Consider the following 17,396-nt stretch of genomic DNA (forward strand, 5'->3'; position numbering starts at 1 on the left):
GTGTGTGCCCGTGTGTTCAATATTTATCTTTCTTGGTGTTCTCTGAACTTACTGGATTTGTAGTTTGGTATCTGTCACTAATTTGTGATGTTATTGGCCATTTAATGCTTCAAAAATGTCTTATGCTATCTTCTCTCTTTCTTCTCTTTCTGGGATTCTAACCACCTATTTGTTACCTCCTTTGATATTATCTTATAGTTATTGTATATTTTGTTCTTTTTCTCCCTTCCTCCTGTCAGAGCCACTGAAAGGATTTTCCTAATTCTTATTATGAGAATATTGTGCAGTTCCTGGAGGAAAAGCCCACAAAAGTGTGGAGAGCCCCTCTATAATTTTCCCCCTCATAAACTTCTCACTCTCACACTAGCTCACATTTAATCTCCAGTAATTTTTCATAATTACTAGAGAGTTAATTAAGTAGTCATACTGCTTATGGCTTCCAGCAGGTCTTCATTAGATAGGCAGATATGAATGTGCCTGTCTCTCCAGCTTTTGAGATGTTGGGTTGTTCTGCCATCTCAATTCTCTGAGGCTAAGGAAAGCAATCAGTTTTCTACTTACCGTCCAGCGTTTTTTTATTGTAAGGATGAGAATGGCAACTTTCAAGCTCCTTACATGTTAGGGGTGAAAGTAGAAGTCCCCTTTATTTTTTTAATTAAGAGAAAAAAGTTTTTAATATTTGCTAAGATCTGTACCCTTTTCAGTCATCTTAATTTATTCCAAAATATCTGAGTTTCTAACTGGTATTTCTATTCTGCCCAAAGAAATTCCCTCACTAGTTATTATAGTGTAGGTCTGCTGGTGACTAATGTTATTATGGTACTGATATATGGAAATATTTTCTATTTTGCTTTCATTCTTGAGAACTGTTTTTGCTCAATGTAGAATTCTTGGATGAGTGTTTGCTTCTGTGTTTTAGTTCTTTAAGATGTCATTCATTCAACTGTCTTCTGCTCTCCATAGCTTCTTATTAGAAGTCCATGAACATTTGAATTGTTGCTCAACTGTATGTAAACTGTCATTTTTCTCTGGTGACTTTCAAAATATTTCTTCATAAAAAGCACCCAAATTTGAAAGGAAAAAGTAAAACTATCTCTAGTTACAGAAAATATAATCTCATATACAGAAAATATAAAAAGGAAATATTAAAAATCTGCCAAAAGCTATTAGAGCTAATAAACAAATTAAGATTAACACATGCAAGCTCAACACATAAAATTTGCTGTATTTTTATATGCTTTCATCGAACACTATGAAAAATAAATTAAGGAAACTTTCTATTTACAATATAACAAAAAGAATAAAGTACTTTGAAGTAAATTTAACTGGGTAATTTATAAAAGATGTAATAAACTGGGTAATTTATAAGGTCTTGTGCTAAGGAAGTACAAGATTTATATAGTGAGAACTACAAAACTGTTTAAAAATTAAAGAAAAATTTTAAATACATGGAAAGACATCCTGTGTTCATGGATTGGAAAACAATATTTAAAGATGACTGCTATGGTTTGTGTGTGTCCCCTAGAATTCATGTGTTGGAAATTTGGTCCCCAGTGTGATGATGTTGGAAGGTTGAGCCTTTAAGGGGTGATTAGTTTGTAAAGAGGGAATAACGTTGCTCTCGTGGGTCTGGTTTAATTCTCACAGGAATCGGTGAATTCCTGCTGTCACAGGATTGGATTAGTTACAGCAAGAGCAGGTTGTTATAAAGTGAGGCTGTCTCTTGTGTTTTGTTTCTTTTACAGGCACCCATTTCCCCTTTCAGTGCTCTGTCATGTTATGATGCAGTAGGATGCCCTCACCAAAAGCCAACCAGATATGGTCACTTGACGTCAGACTTCCTACCCTTCAGAACCATGAGAACCATGAGCCAAAATAAAATTCTTTTTAAAAAATAATTGCCTCATCTCAGGTATTCTGTCATAGTAACAAAAAATGGATTAAAACAATAAAAATACTATTCAAAGTGATCAACAGACACAACATAATCCCTATCACAATCACAGTGACCTTTTTTTTCTTACAGAAAATGAAAAATGCATCCTAAAATTGATAAAAAATCTCAAGGAATACTGAACAGCCTAAACAATTTTAAAATAGAAGAAAAAAAGTTAGCTAACACTTTTTGGTTTTAAAACCCTCCTCAAAGCTATAGTAATCAAAACAACATAAATCTAAGGACATACATAGATAATGGAATAGAATTGAGGCTCCAAAACTATATGCATACACTTATGGCCAATTGATTTTCAGCAGATGTGCCAAGACTATTGAATGAGGGAAAGAGTAGTTTCATCAACAAATGGTGCTGGGACAACTGGATATACGTATGCAATAGAACGAAGTTGGACCCTTTCCTTACACTATATACAAAAAAAAAAAAAATGGATTGGAAGAGTCAATATTATCAAGATAGCAATTCTACCTCAACTGATATATAGGTTTAATGCAACTCTTACCAAGATCCCAAGAGACCGTTTTGTAGATATTGTCTAACTGATGGTAAAATTTATATGGAAATGAAAGGACCTAGAAAATTCAAAGCTATTTCAAAAAAAGAACAAAGTCAGGGTCTTACATAACCCAATATCGAAACTTACTACTAAGCCATAGTAATCAAGAGAGTGTGTTGTTGGCACAAGGACAGGCATTTAGACCAATGGAAGCAAATTAAATTTTCAGATACAAATTCTCACATTTACCTCTTCAACAAAGATCCCAAGACAATTTGTCAAGGAAAAGGGTAGCCTTTTCAATAACGCATCTTGTGACAATTATATACCCTAATACAAACAAAATGGAAAAAAAAAACACAAAACCTTACATACTTACCTCATATCGTACAAAAAAATTAACTCAAAGGCATACCAGACCTAAATTTAAGAGCTAAAACTACAACATTTTTAGAATGAAGCATAAGAGAAAATCTTTCTATTTTGGGGTAAGGCAATGATTTCTTTGATACAACACCAAAGACATGGAAAAAATAATTGTGAATTTGCATTTTGTCAAAATTAGCATTTCAACACCAAAAAACACTATTAAGAAAATGAAAAAACAAACCAGAACTGGAGGAAAATATTTGCAAATCATATATCCACTAAATCATTTTATCCAGAATTTATGAAAACTGTAATATCTCAATAATAAGAATACAAACAACACAACTGACCACTTAAAGATTTAAATAGAAAATTCACTGAAGAAAATAACCAAATGGCTAGTAAGCACATAAAAAGATACTAAATATCATTAATCGTTATGGAAATGCAAATTAAAACCATGATAAAATACCAATATACACCCTCTGGAATGTCTACCATCAAAAAAAACCCAGAGTATACCACTTGTTGGCATAGATCTGGAAGACAGTATGGAAGTTTCTGTAAAGTTTACTGTAGAGGTATCATGTGACTGAACAATTCCACTCATAAGAATCTACCAAAGAGAAATAAAAACATACGTTCAGACAAAGATATATACAGCAATGTTCATAACAACATTGTTCATAATAGCTCCAAATTGGCAATATGGCAAGTGCCTATCAACTGGTGAATGGACAAAAGCAATGTAGTTTATTCATACACGAAAAAGCTTTTTGGCAACTTAAAAACAAGCCGCTGATATGTACTGCAATGGGGATAAACCTCAATAACATTATGCGAAATGACAGAACCAAGACACAAAAGCTGCAGATGTATTATTCCATTCAACTAAAATATTTAATAAAAAGGTGAAATTTTTACAAACAGAAGGCAGCTGATCAGTAGCTATCTAGAGCTTTGGGTAAGCGCTAAGATTAACATTAAACAAACGCAAGAATACGTCTTAGAGAGATGAAAATACTTGAAAACTGAACAGTAGTGATGGCAGGATAACTCTGTAAATCTAATAAAATAATTGAATTGTTACACTTACAATGGGTGAATTTTATAGTGTGTAAATTAAATCTCAATAAAATTGTAAAAAGAAAAACAAGAGGATATTATGAATAAATTTATACCAACAAATTCAGCAGATTCCCTCAAAATAGAACTTACCAAAAACTAACTGAAAATGAAATGATATAAGAAAAACTAAATATCTCTAAAAGTGTTTTAAAAATTGAACTATCGAAAACTTGTCTATGGAGAAAATCCAGGCCCAGAGGGTTTTTACTGTGAATCCTATCAAAACATTAAAGAATGATATTTATACACTTTCACATAATAGAGGAAGAACACATACATCCAAACATTTTATGAAGGAAACATAACTTGAATACCAAGCTGCAAAGACATTACAAGTAAATGAAAATAACAGATACATATCTGTTATAAATATACATACAAAACTCTTTAACAAAATCTTATCAAATCAAAGCCAGCAAAATATACAGGATAATATATCATGACAGGTATGGTTTATCCTGAAAATGTTAGGTTCATTTAACATTTGAAAATCAACCATTTATTCACTACACTGAGAACAAAGAAGAAAACTATATAATCTCAATGAATGAAGACAGACACTTGACAACAGTTAACACCAATTCATTATAAATAGAAATAGAAGGAAACTTCCTCAATTTTATAAATTGGGTATCTATAATGAACCTACAGCTAACATCCTACTCATTGGTGAAATATAGAATACTTTGCCATTAATATTGGGAACAAGGCAAAGATACTTGCGCTCATGACTACAGTTCAACACTGCCTTGCAAGTTCTATTTCAATAAAGCAAGATAAAATATACAGGTCATAAACATTGAGAAGGAAGATACAAAATTGTCTTTATTTGCAGATGATATGATTATTTACCTAGAAAATCCTAAGCCAATATACAAAGTATCAATAGAACTAGTAGACGAATTTCACAATATTACAAGGTCACTACACACCACACACACACACATACACACAAAATTGATTTTTAAATTAAACTCTTTATCTTGAGATAATAGCAGATGTGAATGAAAGTTTAGGAAATAAAATGGGAAAATTCAATGTATACCTTACCAACTTTTCCAAATGGTAACATCTTTCAAATCTATAGAACAATGTCAAAATCAGAAGACTGACGTTGACGCAAAACAGTTCCATCTCCACAAGAATCAATCATTTTGCCCTTTTATAGTCATGCTCACTTTCATCCTAAATTTCCCATTCTTCATCCCTGGCAACCACTCATTGTTCTCCATTACTATAATTCTGCCATTTCAAGAGTGTTATATAAATGGAATCATACAATATGAGGCTTTTCATGATTGGCTTATTTCACTCAGCATAATTCCCTGGATATTCATCCAAATAGTTACACGTATCAATAATGTGTTCTTTTTATTGCTGAGTAGTATTCCATGGTATAAAGGTACCATGAATTGTTTATCCATTCATTCATTAAAGAACATTCGGGTTGTTTCCATTTTGGGGATGTTATAAATAAAGCTTCCACATGTTGGGCATCACTAATGTGAAAATCGGAAATCTGAATTTCTCCAAAATCTGAAACTTTTCGAACACCGACATGATGTCACAAGTGGAAAACTCCGCATTTGACAACTTTGCTTCCTGACTGTTCAATGTACACAGACTTTGTTTCATGTACAAAATTATTTAAAATATTACATAAAATTATGTTTAGCGTATGTGTATAAGGTGCATATGAAACAGAAATAAATTTTCATAAAGATATCTCATTATGTATATACAAATATTTCAAAATCTGAAAAATATGAAATCTGAAAAACTTCTGGTCTCAAGCATTTTGGATAATAAATACTCAACCTGTACATTCATGTTTAAGTTTTTGTGTGAGGATAACTTTTTGTTTATCTGTGATAAATGTCCCAAAATGCAATTGGGGGTTGTATGATAGTTGCATGTTTCGTTTTAGAAGAAATTGCTTGTTTGCCATAGTTGCTAGGCCCTTTGACATCCCCCTTACCAATGTGAGAGTCATGGGGTTGCTCTGCATTCTCATCACCACTTTGAGTTGTCACTATTTTTTATTCGGGCCATTCTGATAGGTGTGAAATGGTTTGCATTTGTGTCTCTCTAATGATTAACATAGGATTAACATAGGTTAACATCTTTAAAAGTGTTTATTTGCCATCTCCATATTCTCTTTGGTGAAATATGTGTTAATGTCTTTTGCACATTTTATAATTAGATGGATTTTTTACTATCATATTTCGGGTTTTTGTTTTTACTTCTAGGTGCTAGTTCTTCCTTAGATGTATATGTGGTTTGCAAATGGTTTCTCTCAGACTGTACCTTGTTTTCTTCATCCCCTTAACAATGATTTTTGCAGAGGGAATTTCAAAATGTTGATGATGTCCGATTTATCCATTTTTCTTCTATGGATCGTGTTTTTGGTGTCAATTTTGAGAACAATTTTTCTAACTCTAGATCCTGAAGATTTTCCCCTATGTTTTTTTCTAGAAGTTTTTTATCTTTATATTTAATGTTTATATCAATGATCTATTTTTAGTTAATTTTTGTACGAGATGTGAGGTTTAGATGCAGGCTTTTTATTTTTTCTTTAGCTATGGATGTCCAGTTGTGCCAATACCACTTATTGGAAAGGGTATTCTTCCTTCTTTTGAATTACCTTCATACCTTTGTCAAAAATCAGTTGGCATATTTACATAGGTCTATTTCTGGGTTCTCCATTTTGTTCCATTGACCTATTTGCGTATCCCCCTTGCAAGGATACAATATTACCACATAAAAAAAAGCTATATTTTTATCTTGTACCCCCAAAATCTTTGGAAAATGAAATTAAAAAGCAATTCTATTTACAATAGCCTCAAAGTAATTTAATAAAGATATGCAAGTCCTCTACACCAAAAAGGACAAATATTCTTAAGAAAAATCAAAGAAGTGCGAAATAAATGGGGTAGATACATCATATTCATCGTTTAGGGAATTCTGTTGAGAAATCCTTTCTCCCAAACTTATCTGTATGTTCAACACAATCACAATCAAAATATCAGCAGCTTTATTAATAAAAAATTTAAAAGTTGATTATAACATTAATATGAAAATTCAAAAGACTTAGAAAAACCAAAGCAATGTTGAGAAAGAACATAGTTGAAAGACATACATCACTTGATGTAAACAATTAATATTAAGGTAATTAATCAAGACAGTGTGATACTCATCTAAGGAATGACAACTATATTATTAGAATAGGACACTCCAGAAAAAGTAGACCAAAACCTGTATAGTCATGTGATTTGTGACAAAGGTGTGAAAGCAATCCAGTGGGGAAAGGAATGTTTTTATTTTGTTTTGCCTTGATTTGCTTTTTTAACAGATGATTCTGGCATAACTACATATTTATATGGAAAACAATGAATCCCAAACCTTTTGTAACAGCATGGATAAAAATTCCACGTGTAAAAACAACCAATCTCAAACCTTTTGTCATAACATACACCATAATTAATTCTAGATGAATCATAGGCCTAAATGTAAATGCAAAATCATGAAGCTTTAAGAGAAAACATAAAAGAATATTTTTTATTATGTACGTAGGCAGGAGTTTCTTATACAAATCACAAAAAAAATAATAATATAAAATTGATAAGACAGGCCGGGCGCGGTGGCTCAAGCCTGTAATCTCAGCACTTTGGGAGGCCGAGACGGGCGGATCACGAGGTCAGGAGATCGAGACCATCCTGGCTGACACGGTGAAACCCCGTCTCTACTAAAAAAATACAAAAAAAAAAAACTAGCCGGGCGAGGTGGCGGGCGCCTGTAGTCCCAGCTACTGGGGAGGCTGAGGCAGGAGAATTGCGTGAACCCGGGAGGCGGAGCCTGCAGTGAGCTGAGATCCGGCCACTGCACTCCAGCCTGGGCGGCAGAGCGAGACTCCGTCTCAAAAAAAAAAAAAAATTGATAAGACAGAGTCCATCAAAGTTAAAAGCTGCTGATCAAAAATATCATTCGGAATGGAAAGGTCACATACTGGGAGAAAATATTTGTAAAATTTATAGCTGACAAAAGACCCCTACTATTCAGGATACAAAAAGAACTTCTACAATTCAACAAAGAAAGGGGAAAAAAATTAAAACGTACAAAAGTTGTATAGCCAGTTTGGAAAACAACTTGGCAGTTTCTTAGAAAGCTAAACATAGAGTTACCATACAATCCAGCAATCCCACTTCTTGGCGTTTCCCAGGAGAATTGAAAATATGTGCACACACAAAAAAAACTGTACATTACAGGTTAAAGTGGCCTTATTCATTATTTCCCCAATCTAGAAACAGACTAAATGTCTTTCAACGGTGAGTGGATAAATGAACTGAATATTGCTCAGCAATCAAAAGGAACAAATAATTGATTCATGCAGCAATATGAATGAATCTTAAACGCATATTGCCAAGTGAAAGCAGCAATACTACAAAGACTATATATTGTACGAATCTATTTATATGATATTCTGTAAAAGGCAAAACTATAGGGACAGAAAACAGATCTGTGATTTACAGGAGTTGGGGGTGGGACAGGAAATGATTACTAAGAAACCACACAGGAACTTTCAGTGTGATGGAAACGCTCTGTGTGGTACTGTGGTTGTGGATACATGACTATGCATTTGTCAAAGCCCATGGTACTGTGCACCATGGAGAATGACCTGTTGTATGCAGATTTTAAAAAGCCATCCAAGATGGGCCAGGCATGGTGTCTCACGCCTGTAATCCCAGCACTCTGGGAGACTGAGGCGGGTGGATCACCTGAGGTCAGGAGTTCGAGACCAGCCTGGCCAACATGGTGAAACCCTGTCTCTACTAAAGATACAAAAATTAGCCAGGAGTGGTGGTGGGTGCCTGTAATCCCAGCTACTGGGGAGGCTGAGGCAGGAGAATCGCTTGAATCCAGGAGGTGGAGGTTGCAGTGAGCTGAGATTGCACCATTGCCCTCCAGCTCAGGCCAACGAACAGCGAGACTCCATTTAAAAAAAAAAAAAAAGTCATTCAAGATGACTGGAGAACCCAGAATGGAATAAAGACTATGGCAAATGTATATAACTCTATTATAAATATGATATATCTTAATTGGAGAAGGTGGAGAGGGAAGAAGCTGACAATAACTTTGGGAAACTGGTTTGTCTTGATACTATTTTAAAGATAAAAACAAAAGTAACTACCTAAACACTGTAATCTAGTTAATAAACATATTTTTTATTGGTATGATTTAGCAATTCTGAAACTACACTATATGTATGCTAGGGTCGAAAAAACTAAGCAAGTGTATTATAAATGGTAAGAGTCAAGTTCCTCTATCAGAGAAAGAAGTAACAAATAAGCAATGAAAGTGTATTAGCCTTTTATTGCTGCTACAACAAATTACATTAACTTAGTGGCTTCAAATAATGCATTTTGTTTATAGTTCTATAGGGCTAGAATTCCAACATGGTTCTAAATGGGCTAAAATTAAAGTGTCAGCACATTGCATTCCATTCTGGCGGCTTTAAGGGATAATCTGTTTCCATGCCTTTCCCTGATTTTAGAGGTCACTCATATCCATTGACTTATGGCACCCTTTCTTTCTCTTCAAAGTCAGCAAAGTTTTATCTCTCTGTGTCTTTCTTGCATAGTAGCTGACTCCCTCTTTGGCCCTCGTCATCTACCATTAAGGACGCCCTTGTGATACATTGGGTCCATCCAGACAACCCAGATAATCTCCATATTTTATGGTCAGCTGATTAGAAACAATTCCACCTGCAATCTTAATTTCTTTTTACAAGGTAAGGTAACACATTCACAGGTTTCAGGGATTAGGATGTGAACATCTTTTGAGGACCATTATTCTGCCTACTACTGGAGGAATAATAGAATAAACCCTGTATTATTGGATTAAAGTCAGAGATAGTAGTGTAAAATCATGTTTGTTTTAATATATACACAAGTAGATACAAAATAAAGTATAGATATGTGTATATATACATAGATTTCCTAGCTCTTGGCACATGGAAGTAGTAACACCTCAGCAGTAGCAAGCAAACTTAGGCCCAGATCTTGGTTTCTAAATACTGTCCTCTAATAAAAGCACTTAGGGTTTCTCGGAGAAATGATTTTAGGACTGAGGCAGGGAATATACAAAAGAGGCATGGATTAACTTACAGTGGCTGAAAGTGCTCAAAATGACAACTACAACCAAAGGGATAAGACGATGTCAAAAGGTTACAGTGCCCAAGCTGAAAGAGTCCTCAATGGTCAAACCTGAACAAATTGGAACAACAAACTAAATAATGATAGTATTGTATTTTAAACCAAAGGATAAATGAGTCCATACTGATATACATAAAAAATTGAATAAATAAATGGGGGAAGAAAAGATGATTCTCACTTATAGAAGAATTCCAGTTAATAATGGTAGGAGAAATGAAAGAAATAGAAAATCATCATTAGAATAGCAACATAATAATCTGTAGGCAAGCTCTATTAATAAATGCTAAAATTAGTGGGTGAAATTTTAAGGAGAAATAAGATATTTCCATTTCCCTCCCAAATAGTATGTATTTCTGTGGTTTTAAAAGGTGTGTTAATAAACTCTTTTGTACTTCTTCTAGGAGGTGGAGTTAAATTCTTCTCTGTATAAGCGTAGGCTAGACTTAGTGACTTGCTTCTAATGGCAAGAGTATGAACTGTTACTGAGTATGTATTATTTATGTACTGAACATATATATGTGTGTGTATATATGTATGTATGTGTGTGTATGTGTGTATATATATATATCACTGTGAAGAGTAGTTTCAAGTAAAAACACCTGTAAAACACTACCTTGACCAAGTGGCCAAGGTTAACATCACGAGTGAAAAATCTTATTTCCTGGTACTATATGCTGAGAAGGGCACTTCTACTTCTGTGATATTCTTCTTCTTAACATACAACCCTGGTCTAATCTTGAGAAAACATAAAAGTTAAATTGAGGGGCATTCCATAAAATTATTGACCAATACTCTTCAAAAGAGTCAAATTTGTGAAAGCAAAGGAAAGACTGACGACAGTCACAGATTGGAGGAGACTAAGGAGCAATGATAAAAACAATGTGGCATCCTGGATTTGATACTGGGACAAAAAAAGTCAATTCATGGAAAAACTGGTAGAATCCTAATAAAGTCTGTAGTTAAGAGTCATGTGCCAAGGTTAATTTTTAGTAAAAGTAAGCATCGTGGTTATGTAACATGTTAACATTAGGGGAAACTGGGCGAAATTAGACTGAAACTCTCTGTAGTATTCTTACAATTCTTCTGTAAGTCTAAACTTACCTCAAATATTTTTAAGGGGGAAAAATGTGAACATACATGTTCACAAAGGCAAATACACGAATGGCCAGTACACACACAAAAAGTACTCGATATCATTTATTATCAGAGAAAAGCAAATTAAAACCACAACAAGATATCAATACACACCCACCTGAACACTGAAAATAAAGAAAACTGTCAACACTAAGTGTGGGCAAGGATGTGGAGCAATCAAAATTTTCCTACACTGTGGGAGTATAAAATGGCACAACAACTTTGAAAAATGTTCTGGCATTTCTTATAATACCAAATTATGACGAAGTAATTGCATGCCTTTATATTTAGTAAATAAAAAAATGTCAAAATAAAAAGTTGCACAGAAACATTCACAGAGGATTTCATCATAATGGCAAAAACTGGAAAGCAGTCTAAATGTCTATCAATATGAGAATAGATAAACAAATTTTGGTCTATTCATAAAATAATTGAATACTACGCACAATACTAAGGAACAAACTAAGACTACTTAGAATATTATGGATGAATCTCAAAAACATTATTTTCTGTGAAAGAAACCTTATTTATAAACATACTTACTCTCTTATTATCATATGAGGTTTCAGAACAGATAAGACTGATGTACTGTGGGAAAAAAATCAGAACATGTTTGCCTCTGGGGATATGGGGCAAGAATTGACTGGGTTGGGGAACGAGAGGACTCTGGGATGATAGTAACAATCTATATTTTGAAAGGTATTTAGGACACACATATATGCATTTGTCTAAACTCTGCAAATGTGGATTTAATGCTTTTGCATTTTATTGTAAGTAAATTTTACATCAAAAGAAAATCTATAAGCAACGATTTAATTCTAGTTAATTATACAAATTATCAAAGATTTAGTGAGAAGTATATTGATGTTTGCAATTCACTCTGAAATGCACCAAAAAATAAAATGGATTCATGGATGGAGAGAAGGATGGTTGGAATGATAAATAATTGATAAAACAACTGCAGTAAAACGTTAATGGTAGAATTGAGGTTGTATACTTATAGTTGTTTATTTTAAGTTATTTTCAACTTTTTTTCTGAAAGTTATTAAGATCTTTGTTTAAAAATTAGAAATAACATATTTACAAATTAACCATTTTAATTGAATCATATCCATGGAGTATGAAAGAACGATTTTTTTTAAAAAACAGAGTATGTTTTGGAAAAATTTGTATTAAAACAGATTAAAATTTTTTTATGTGGCACTTAAAAGCTGATCAAGATTGAATGAAGAAAACAGATAAGCCATGATGTATTTACTAGCTGGGTGCCAAAGCCTTGGTGGTGGAGTGACTGATGGGGAGAGGGCTTAAAGGTGGTAGAAACTTAAATAGTAGCTGTAGGCATTATGGCTATTAGACAACATTCAATTGTCACCAAACTACTGCTATGTACAGGCCATTTGACCTATCTTGAGGAAGAAATGCCTTCTTGGGCTAAAAACTGAATGGGTAGGATCAGTGAGAGTGCTGAACTAGAAACAGATATTCAAGAGGCAGGAGTAGGACTAGAGTAGCAAACAAGACAGAAATGGCTGTAGTTGGTTGCTATCACCATCAGCATCTCTACACTGTGTCTCAGAGTCCTAAGAAGGCCATCAGAAGCATTGGGGTATATTTTGGTTGTCACAACGCTTGGGAGATGCTATTGACACTAAGTGGATGGAGACCAGTGATGCTAGCTGTCCTGAATGTCTGGGATAATCGCATGTAATGAAGAGCTGTTCTCCTACACAGCTTTCAAATATTCCAGTGAGCTTTAATAATGTGAGAAAATGGTTTATAGTTATCTGAATTTTGTCTTAACAGTAGCTTTTATCCTACTGTTTCCTGTATCTCTCTCTGCCTTGCATGTTTTCTCATCTTTTATGTGATGCCTCCCAATCCTTCTACTTTTCTTAAATATGAACTTACTCAGTATAAGTTGGTGCAATCATGTATTTCATTATGTTGTCTGATAGAGTCGTGCCCTTGCATTTATATACTGAAATACATATCATTTTATTGTAAATTACTTTCCTTTCGTTCCTCATTTATATTTCAGTTAGGTTACTGTACTGATTTTTTTGAAATTATGTATGTAGATAGGTTATATTATCTATGTACTTCATTTAAGGATAGTGAAGAGGGAGTCACAAAATATTTGTTATTAAGAGGGAGTATTAGGTCTCACAGGAATGAGAACCAGTGATCTAGAGCTAAGAATGAAAGATAAATATGGATAAGTGAGGCTTGAGGTTGTTGAAATCCTGACTCATTATTACCATAGTAAGAGGAACAAATCTTCAGTACGAGTGAGCCACTGGAGCAGAAAGTTTCTGCCTGAGAAAAATCATTACCAGTGTGTGTCAGGCCCTTTTCATCAGTGTGTCATTTTATCTTCACAACAATCCTGTAATATATGTTCTATTATTATCCCCATTTTTCAGATGATAATTGGACCTCAGAAAGATGAAGTCAGTTTCCCAAGTTCTCTTAGTCTCTGAGTGGCAGAGCCTAGAGTGGAACTCAAGTCTGTCTGATACCGAAGCCCTATGCTTTCTATTATCCTACTCAGCCTCTACAAAAGCAAGCTAGGGAAGAAAGTGCCAGATGTTCCCTTCCCTCTACAGAAGCAGCAGTCTGTGAGGATCCATGAGTGCTAATCTTTCAGCATGTATGGAGTGCTTCAAGCTGTGCTAGGAAATCAGAAAAAAAATAACACAGAAGTCCCTTGCCCTCAATGAATTTCTTGTCTAACTGGATATATAAGATGTATAGGTATAGTGTTAACTTAGAGGATGAAGAGAAAATGGTGATAGCTGAAGAAACAGCAAGGAAAGTGTGTGTGTGTGTGTGTGTGTGTCCGATTGTGTCTCATGTATGTCTAAAGGAAAGCTCCACAAATATTTACTGAGTGCCTACCATGCGCATGGCAAAAAGCAGAGAAAGAAATTGAACGCATGGTGAAATGCTGGGACATCAAACCAGTCTTTGGGATGGTGGGAGGGGAAGAGACCAGGGCACAGAGGAAAGGACATGTCTGCTTGTCAGAGGCCAGGGCCCACAGGAGAAGGGGCCTACAACATGAAAGCAATTTGAAAGGCCAGCTAGGGAGGCATTAGCCAGACCTGCTGTGCAAAATCCAGGATGAGGTTATTCTTTTCCATTGAGTAAGAGTCGAGAGCGGAGGAGGTAAGTTGAGAGGCCATGGAGACCAGAAAAGGTTTGGGACATGCTGTGGGCATGAATACAACCAAAGAATCAACAATAAATGAATAAAAGATTGTGGAGCTGCCTGCAGGGCTCCGGGGAAGTTAAGCTGCTGGGATTTATGCATTGGTTGATTATCCACTTTGTGCGCCACCCATAGTAAATATTCAACCCCAGGCAGCCGCCTCTGCACCTTCCCCACTCTTGGCCTGCTAGCCAATGTTCTGTCTCATTTATTTCTAACTTGTGAGCAATCTAAGCAACAGATTATAAAGACAGAGCATACACACATAGGGTTTGCTGTTATAATCAAAATTTACAACAAAATTAATCTGACACATATTTAATGATATGCATAATTGTTATTGTGCTGGGTGGCAATTAGGCATAAATTGTAAACAGTTCACATAAATGCCTGTAATTAGAATTACTTCCACACAGTTAAACCAAATTCTTAGTTTCTTTCCTGAGTTTGTCAGCCCTTGTATATCCCTCATCTGCATCCACGTCAGCAGCGCACATACTGAGTTGGTGTGAATCATCGCCTTCTTCAAGCACTTGTTACAATTAGAGAACAAAATCTGGGGTCTTTTTGCTCAACAGTTACCTCTGGCTGCTACCCACAGAGCCCTCTCACCTTAAGTGGCCATGAACAGCCAGCCCTCTCTCGTGGTATCCTCTGCCTACTCAGGGGGTGCTGCCTGTCCTCTCCAGAGGGATTTCAGGTGGGGACAGTGAGGAAAACCCTGGGTAGTGATGGCAACACAAGGGAGAAAATGAGCTCTGAATTTCTGGGGGCAGGTGGATCACAGGGTAAGAAAATGACCGAATTCAGCATATAACACTCTTCCCCCTGTTCCTGATCCTATGAAATGACTAATACAGTCATCTTCACGAATGTCTTTCAAGGGATACATTCTCACTTAAAAGAAAACTCCATTTCATCCTAACCCTCAAAACATCCCTCCCTCCATTCCAATGAGGCTGTTTCCTGAAACGCCTTTAAACTCCAGATAGGTGCTGCTTTTACTTTGCCATTAAAAATAAATAATTTTTAAAATCCCGAGGGAGCCAGCATATCAATAGGAATACATACCTAAACTTTAGAGTCAGATCGATCTAGACGCCACAACTTGCTAGCAGTACAATTTTGGTATTTACCCTTTCTAAACCTCAATTTCCTCATCTGTAAAAAGGTGATTATAATAGTGTCTATTTCATACAGCCATTGTGAAGATTTTATAAGATCACGTATATAAAACATTAGTACACAGCCTGGAGCATAGTAAAATTTCATTAACTGTTGGATGCATTTATTACTATTGTAGCAATTGTTGCTTTTACCTTTAGCCTTAGGTTCCTCATTATTTTGATGGTCCCTGCATTTGTTTTCTTCTGTAGGAAGCAGAACTGCAGGAAATGTATGAAACGCTAGTGCTGAAATCTGGATGGTGAAGCCACCAATGACCTTAAATCAAATGGAACAACACAGATGGCTCAGACTCTCATCTATATTCGTATTTGTTAGAGGAAGGTTGATGCTGACCTGGAACATGGCAAGACCTGGCATTAAGAGGAAACGGAAGCCAGGTCAGATGAAAATGATCATTAGAAACATTCATTTCATCACCAAAAATGTATTAACAGAACCTCAGTGCCTTACCGATATAAGTTATTTAGGCAAGATATTTTAGAAGGGAAGAGAGAACACGTGAGTTAACGTGTGCAACAGCATGACAAGGGCACTAATGGAGGAGTATCCTCAATACAGTGGTAACACCCAGGATGGAGGAAGTACTCCATTCTGCTTGGGTGGTTCAGGGAAGCTTCTCTTTAGAGAAGCAAGTTTCGAAGTGAGTGTAGAAATACACTAAATTGTATAACATTCTTTTAAGCCAGTGTTTGTCAAGAGGCATTTTCTCATACAGCTGAATTTTCTGAACTTACCTTGTGCCTTCTCAAATGACATGGTTTTCGTGGCCACTATCCCGCTTACCATTCCTCCATAACAAGCCCCAAAATTAGTGGAATAAAACAATTGAATTATGCTCATGGATTTTATGGCTCAGGAATTTGGTCAGGTCATAGTGAGAATGGCTTATCTCTATCTCACAATGTCGGGGACCACAATTTGGAAAATTTTATGACTGGAGGGGACTTGACAGCCAGGAAGTGGGATCATCTAGAGGCATCTGTGCTTGCATATTGAGCAGTTGATGCTGGTTCTTGCTGTTGCCCTCTGTTAGTGTCCTGGTCATGCTCTATTGGTCAAAGCACCACAATCCTTCTATATTAAAAAGAAGTGCACATAGATTCCACTTCTCAAGGGAAGAATATCAAAAAATTTGAAAATATGATATAGACCCTGCATGCCTTAGATGGGTATCACTTCTGTCTCCTTAGAGACTGTCAACTGGAACACCTCTACACAATTTCTCCATGTGACTTGGTCTTCAAAACATGGTGACTTCAGGGCAATTTGACTTCTTACATGGTACCTCGGTGCTCCAAAAGCAAGTTTACAGCAGACAAGGCAAAAGCTTCCTCATTTGGTATGACCCAGTCTTGGAAGTCACTCCCACCATTCTGAGTCCTACCGTTATGCCTAGGAGATCCTTTGTTGGTACTCTTGTCATGCTCTATTGGTTTAAGCAGTCAGTAGAGCATCTCTCTTTGATATTCAAAAGGAAAGAATATTGATCCCACCTATTGATGGGAGGAATATTTTAAAATTTGTGGATATGCTTTAAATTCTCCTTAGTCACCCATTTACCAGACCACAACCATTGAATATCCACCCATTGACTAACCAGGAGGTAAGAATGCCAAAGGCATTTGTTCATTCATTTATTCATTAAGTATGCATTGAGTACTTACATGGGACAGGCACAGATGTTCTGTGAGACAGACA

General features: G+C 35.5%; 1 protein-coding gene across 5 annotated transcripts in view; it reads right to left on the reverse strand.

The window, feature by feature from the left end:
* IGSF1 (immunoglobulin superfamily member 1) overlaps positions 1–15,928 on the reverse strand; it is a 51,157-nt gene extending 35,229 nt beyond the window's left edge. For 3 of the 5 annotated variants that reach the window (XM_050775285.1, XM_050775283.1, XM_050775280.1), the window contains exon 1: positions 15,830–15,910. In XM_050775285.1, the coding sequence (XP_050631242.1) occupies positions 15,830–15,850 (21 nt within the window). In that variant the 5' untranslated portion in view covers positions 15,851–15,910. Of the gene's footprint in view, positions 1–15,829 lie in introns of all 5 variants that reach the window. The other 2 variants (XM_050775282.1, XM_050775284.1) reach the window with 2 other exon arrangements.
* Between the last annotated feature and the right edge of the window lie 1,468 nt (positions 15,929–17,396).

The sequence above is a fragment of the Macaca thibetana genome, chromosome X, assembly GCF_024542745.1.
Source record: "Macaca thibetana thibetana isolate TM-01 chromosome X, ASM2454274v1, whole genome shotgun sequence".
NCBI classification, from domain to species: domain Eukaryota; kingdom Metazoa; phylum Chordata; class Mammalia; order Primates; family Cercopithecidae; genus Macaca; species Macaca thibetana.